The 7357-nt window shown below is 35.2% G+C and overlaps 1 protein-coding gene across 1 annotated transcript; it reads left to right on the forward strand.

The window, feature by feature from the left end:
* Positions 1-1863: 1863 nt before the first annotated feature.
* LOC308419736 (importin subunit alpha-1-like) lies at positions 1864-3496 on the forward strand (the record flags this gene model as incomplete). The annotated part of the gene is made up of 1 exon (XM_080915524.1): positions 1864-3496. One exon carries the CDS (start codon positions 1864-1866, stop codon positions 3451-3453), a length of 1590 nt encoding a protein of 529 aa, XP_080771650.1. The 3' UTR covers positions 3454-3496.
* Positions 3497-7357: the final 3861 nt, after the last annotated feature.

Raw genomic sequence — 7357 nt, forward strand, 5'->3', positions numbered from 1 at the left:
TACGAATGTCTCATTACAATGAACACTGCCATGTAAAGATGTGTGAATAAAAGGGTCCATGTTGGAACACACTGTCATACTACAGCTTCCATGAGCTAATTATTTTATCTTTTATTATCTTTATTAATTTTAATTTTAGTTTTCAATCTTTTACTGGGTTGAGATTGCAAAGGTGTAGAATGGTTATAAAGGGATAGGTAGTTGAGTAGCTTTAGAGCGTGTAATTTAAAAAACACGCACACACACACACACACACACACACACACACACACACACACAGACACACACACACACACACAAAACCCAATAAAGTTACCAAAAGTAGAATGGATTCTACTGGGGTGAGAGGACATAGGGGAAGGAGAAAGGAAGAGGAAGAACCAGAAGATAGAAACAAACAAAAAAAGATTTTTAAAGAATCTCTTGATAAAATCACAAAAGGCAAACTTTCTTTATTAAATTTAGACATAAAGTAGAAACATTGAATATATAAAAACCTGAGAAAACAATTATTGCTACTATATAGCTCATGACAAGAATATTCTATATATCAAGATTTTAGAGGCATATCATTCAACCACTGTTGAATATTGTTTTATAGATCACAGCTAAGTTGTATCTCCATTCATATTAAACAAATAGCTAATCTCAGTCATTTTACGCATCTTAACTTCTACTAATTCTCCTACAAGAATTCTTATGCATGGAAAATATTATATCTTAGAATACATATTTTTAAGACATAAAGAGAGAAAGAAACTAAAAAACTGCATTGATAATGTCTCTAAATTTATACTGAAAAAAATTAATTTAACAACTAATCGGAATGGATCCAATTGAAATTGTGGTACCTTTACTAACATAGAAATTGCCTCATTATGGGCACAAGATAAACATTGGCAACGACCAAGCTGTATTTTATTCGGAGAGATTAACAACAGAGACCCTAAAAGCAAGCAACTTTAGCTCATAAAAAGAACTAATTGGGCTCTCCTTCATATAATAAAGGGAACTCCACCATCTAGAGCCCCTACATTTCACACTGATGTCAGTAAATTAGGAAAAGCAGGACATAAAACAAAAAATGTTAGCAAGGTGGCTGAGTGTCCCTATAAGTCAGGTCAAATATCTGAATCACACACAATACTTATGGTATTGTCAGATTTTCAACAGTATCTTAATATAGTAATTGATTCTCCATACACAGAAAAGGTTGTTTTATACAGAGACTGCAGAACTTATTCAGGGTGATTCTAAATTGATTTCACTGTTTATTCAGCTACAAAAAATGATCAAAAATAAGAGTTATCCAATATATATAGCACACATAAGATCTCTTATAGGTCTGCAAGCCTCTCTGGTGCAAGGTAATAATGAAATTGATCCAGCTATTAATAGAAAGTGCACTAGAGGCTTCAGAATTCCATAAGGAATAATGTTAGCAGCAACAATTTCAATAAATAATTCTCTATCACCTGACAAGCCAAGGAAATTGTGAGGCAATGTCCCTCTTACTTGTTATATAACCAAATTCTATTGCCTACAGGAACTAACCCTAAGGGTATCCAAAGAAATAAAATTAGGCAGATGGATATTTTCTACTTTACAGAGTTTGGTAAACTGAAACATGTGCAGCATATTACAGACTTGTATTCAGGATTTCACCGGGCAACTGCCTTAGCATCAGAAAAGGCTGATTCTGTAATTACACATTTGTTAGAAGTTATAGCCATCACAAAGTCTGAGGGCTGAGGGCTAGTGGACGTTTCGACAGCCGCCGACCCGCAGTTTGAGAACCCCCCCGCACCGACTTTCGTGGAAGTCTGAGCCGGCTGTGCAGTTTTCCTCCTTGTTCCTGCAACCATGTCCACCAACGAGAATGCTAATTCAACAGCTGCCCGACTCAACAGATTCAAGAACAAGGGGAAAGACAGTACAGAAATGCGGCGCCGACGGATAGAAGTTAATGTGGAACTTAGGAAAGCAAAAAAAGATGACCAGATGCTGAAAAGGAGGAATGTCAGCTCATTTCCTGATGATGCTACTTCTCCACTACAGGAAAACCGAAACAATCAGGGTACTGTAAATTGGTCTGTTGAGGACATTGTTAAAGGCATAAACAGTAACAATTTGGAGAGCCAGCTCCAAGCTACTCAAGCTGCTCGGAAACTGCTTTCTAGAGAGAAACAGCCTCCTATAGACAGCATCATCCGGGCTGGTTTGATCCCAAAGTTTGTGTCCTTCTTGGGCAAAACTGATTGTAGTCCCATTCACTTTGAATCTGCTTGGGCACTTACCAACATTGCTTCTGGAACATCTGAACAGACCAAAGCTGTGGTGGATGGAGGTGCTATCCCAGAATTCATTTCTCTCTTGGCATCTCCCCATGCTCACATCAGCGAGCAAGCTGTATGGGCTCTTGGAAACATTGCAGGGGATGGTTCAGCTTTCAGAGACTTAGTTATCAAACATGGTGCAATTGACCCACTGTTGGCACTTCTTGCAGTTCCTGATCTCTCATCCTTGGCATGTGGTTACTTACGTAATCTTACCTGGACGCTTTCAAACCTTTGTCGAAACAAAAATCCTGCACCTCCCTTAGATGCTATTGAGCAAATTCTTCCTACTTTAGTTCCACTCCTGCACCACAATGATCCAGAAGTATTAGCAGATTCCTGCTGGGCTATTTCCTACCTGACTGATGGTCCAAATGAACGCATTGAGATGGTTGTGAAGAAAGGAGTTGTTCCTCAACTTGTGAAGCTTCTAGGAGCCACTGAATTGCCCATTGTGACTCCGGTACTAAGAGCCATAGGGAATATTGTCACTGGAACAGATGAACAGACTCAGAAAGTGATAGATGCAGGAGCACTCACAGTCTTTCCCAGCCTGCTGACAAACCCCAAAACTAATATTCAGAAGGAAGCCACATGGACAATGTCGAACATTACAGCCGGACGCCAGGACCAGATACAGCAAGTTGTGAATCACGGCCTAGTCCCGTTTCTTGTTGGTGTCCTCTCTAAGGCAGACTTTAAGACACAGAAGGAGGCTGCATGGGCTATAACCAACTATACCAGTGGTGGGACTGTTGAACAGATTGTGTATCTTGTTCATTGTGGGATAATAGAACCTTTGATGAACCTCTTGAGTGCAAAAGATACCAAAATTATTCAGGTTATTCTTGATGCCATTTCAAATATCTTTCAGGCTGCTGAGAAACTAGGTGAGACAGAAAAACTCAGTATAATGATTGAAGAGTGTGGAGGCTTGGATAAAATTGAAGCACTACAGAGCCATGAAAACGAGTCTGTATACAAGGCCTCATTAAACTTAATTGAGAAGTACTTCTCAGTGGAGGAAGAGGAAGATCAAAATGTGGTACCAGAAACTACCTCTGAAGGCTTTGCCTTCCAAGTTCAGAATGGAGCTCCCGGAACCTTTAACTTCTAATGTCCAGCCAAGGCACAAAGTTGTTAGCTATGTGCTGTGCTATGCCGTATTCACATAAATTTGTCTTACTGTTTCTCTACTAAGAACTCTTTTTAAATGTGGTTTGTTATTGTAGCACTTTTTACAAAAGAAACTATACTTGAACAGTTATAAACTGTACATAACTCTATGAAGCTGTCCTCTGAGTTTATTTCTATGTGGAATTTTGTACCCTGTCATGTCCTGTAAATAAAGATTAAGTTCCATTCTTAAAAAAAAAAAAAAAAAAAAAAAAAAAAAGTTATAGCCATAATGGAAATACTCATACAAATAAAGCTGGAAACAGGTTGAGCATATATCTCTAATAAGATGAGGCTGTTTTTACATAGTATAATATAAAACATGTTATATGCATATCACACAATCCTACAAAACAATCAATTGTGGAGAGACCTAGTCAAACTCTAAAGATACTTAATAGGTAAACAGGACAACACAATCGCCCAAAGAGAGATTGCAGTGTTTTATTAACCTTAAATTTTTTAATGCTAATGAACAAAACACCATAGCTGCATAAGAACATTGGATTGTTGGATAAAATATGGTTGAAATAAAGCAGACTTTTAATATAAAGGATACTCTGACATCAGAATGGAAAATGGGAAATATGTTACTCTGGGGGAGGGATTATACCTATGTTTCTACAAAAAAAGAAAAAAAGAAAGAAAAATTGTTAATTTCTTCCAGGTTGATAAATATCAAATATGACAAAGGAAAATCTCGTGTACAATTATCAACAGAGAAGAAAATGGAATCTAACACAATCAACAAATATATATATATATATATATATATATATATATAGATGGATAGATAGAGATATAGATATAGATATAGAGATAGACATAGACATAGACATAGACAGATATAGATATAGATATAGATATAGATAGATATAGATATAGATATAGATATAGATATAGATATAATAGATATAGATATAGATATAGATGTTTATGTCTCTTTGTCTGTTTATATGGAGAGAGCAGCTCTGGAAACAGCTGAGACTAAACAAATGTGTAGACACAGACCATAACATTTATTCAGCACAAATTTTTCATGACGTGTTACTACATACCATCTCTTCAGATGGCATATGTACAAAGTTATATTAATGTTTGGTTATCTAACTAAACTAACATGAAGAAAGGAAGTTGTCTTTACTTATTGATTTTCATTAGCCAATCTGTGCATCCTGCATGCTTCATGTGAATGTCTTTATAGAACTATATGTTGCTTGTAACTTTTGGATCCTGCAGGATGAAAGAAGAAAAAGACAGCCCTGAAAAGATTCACAATCCCGGATGCTGAGATTCTGGGAACTTCCATTCCAGCTTCATGCTTGATTCTACCTCAACTATATCAAAGCTGCTTTTTCTAAAAACATATTCCAATAACTTTTCTAGAACAGCTACATTGCCTATCCAGCCTTTCAGACTGGCATAGTAAAGATCTCAACTAAGCAGTAAATTCCCTTAGCAGACAGTGATTGGAAGGCAAATGATGCCAGCTAGCTCTCCTTTGGCAAAGCCTAATTTCCTATTTCCCTTTGGACCCCCATGAGAGAATGCAATTCAACTGGAAGCAAACAAAAGAATATTATTACCCCAGTTTCTTATTCTGGAGTAGATGTATCTTATTATTTTATAAATTATAATATGTTGTAATTTAAGGGATACTTTACAAATGTAACTTTGGACAGGGAAGAAACTAGAGAGCTCGAACTCTGAGATTTCTACATTTTATTTTCTCTTCTATATCTTTCCTTCTTGGGTAAAGAGGAAAGGAGTAGAAGAGAAAAGGGCCATATTATAAAAATTAGAGAAATAGACAAATAGGAACAGGTTAAGAAATTTACTCTTAAACAAAAATTACATAGCTGTATCTTATATTGTTAGAAATATTTATAATTGATACAAAGCTAAAGCTATAATTTCTTACATTGGTAGAGAATTTATTTGACACAAATTTAAGGTTTTCATGATTATGAAATTTTTATTGTTATAAAATTAAAATTAATATTGTTACTCTCAATGTATATGCATTGTGAGTTAAGCAATACTAGTTGAGAACCAGATAGGAAATTCCTGGTTCTGAGTTAATTAAAGAGTGTTTTTGAGATATTTCAATTAGAAATGGCAGTGAGTAGAGACCTGTCTTTTCCTGGTGGCACATGTTTCTTGGATTCTAAGAAGAAATTGAGCATCAATGGAGTTGCTCCAGGCATAGCAAGACAGTCACTAGGCAAGAATTGCCTCAATTCATCAACAGATAAAATAATGACTAGAAAAATACACATTATGCAAAATAGTCGACAGATAAACTCTGCCAAGACAGGGTAATCAGTACTTCAAAATTCTGTGTTACAAAGGTTTGTCAGATAATTCTGGGCCAAAAAGCTAAAGACTGATTCTTCAACATTTTGAAGAATGGGGGACTGTCCAAGTAATCACCAGTCTCTTTAAATTAGCTTAGTTTTGGAAACTGTTTTGTGTTTCTCATATTTTCAGGTAATATTAGTAGTTCTTTGATTTCAGACAGGTTTAAAGACTGGTAGTCTCATAGTCAACCCAAGCTGTTTGGCATTGAGAAAGATAATGTAGGATTGAGAGGAAGGTTTTCAGATGACAAACAATCTAAAACCAAAATATGAGTCAGGTGTTAGAATTGTAAGGCTTTTAAGTTAGGATAGATGACATAGTTTGATGGACAAAATTGATAGACTGGTTGTCAAGTGTATCTTATACTTTATAAATTGTAGAATGGTAATAGCTGCACTCAATTTATATCTGAAGGAAAAGAGCCTTTAACTGGACAAAAAGGGAGAGATATAGATTGTCCTGGTGCTGTTCATATTTTGATGCTAATTTGGATTCCCCAGGAGTGACTGCCTGGGGAAAAGAGTGAAGCACATACTCAGGTGACTTTATCAGAACCTTCTCCCCATTTTAACATGTAAAATAAAGGCTAGAGCCAATGATGATGACAAGGTGAACCTGAAAAGTTTTAGACAGAAGGAGGAGGAGAGTGATGGGGACAATGGAAGAAGAGGAGGAGGAACAGGAGGAGGAGCTGGAAGAAAAATGGAGCTGAAACACATGGCTTAGAGAAACCGTAAGCTATAAGTTATACCTGAGTAATATAGTAGTGTAGTGGTAGATCTTCTCAACCTATGCACAGCTAGTATTCATATTAATTGAGTTGTGTTTTATTTTTTTGCTCAGGTTTATTTTTGTTGGAGGTTTTATTGAAAGAGAATACCATTATAGCTCTGGCACAATGATGTAGATAAAATGATAGTTATTTCACAAAATCAAGGCATAAAAATTCTTGACAGATATTTTATTATCTAATAATGTGTACATATAAAAGATAAAATAATCTTGTAAAAGTACGGAGTTTATAATTCATGGGCTCATACTAATATTTTTTTTATATTACTAGAAAAACTGGTTGACATATTATGTAAGATATACTTATTTTTGTCATTATTTAATAGAAAAAAAACACACCACAAGCTGAGGTAAAATATAAAGTTATGTAAACAGATAGGTAAATTGTTCTTGTATAGGGTAACATTGATAGGAAGAATAATATTAGTATGAGCCCATGAATTATAAACTCTGTATCTTTATAAGATTATTTTATTTTTCATTTGTAATAAATATTTTTTAATTAATGAGAAATTTATCTGAAAGATAAAAATTGTCACAGCATGATTTAGATAAAGACATTTATAGGTACAAACCATGATGGATTTTAAAAGACTAAGTGGATAGATACCATCAAGAACTTTTTACTGTGGTTGTAATTCAGTTAGTGGGCAGAAGATGATGTAACCAAATTGAATCCACATTTTAATATA

This window comes from Micromys minutus (genome assembly GCF_963924665.1).
Source record: "Micromys minutus genome assembly, chromosome: 4".
In the NCBI taxonomy this organism is placed as follows: Eukaryota; Metazoa; Chordata; class Mammalia; order Rodentia; family Muridae; genus Micromys; species Micromys minutus.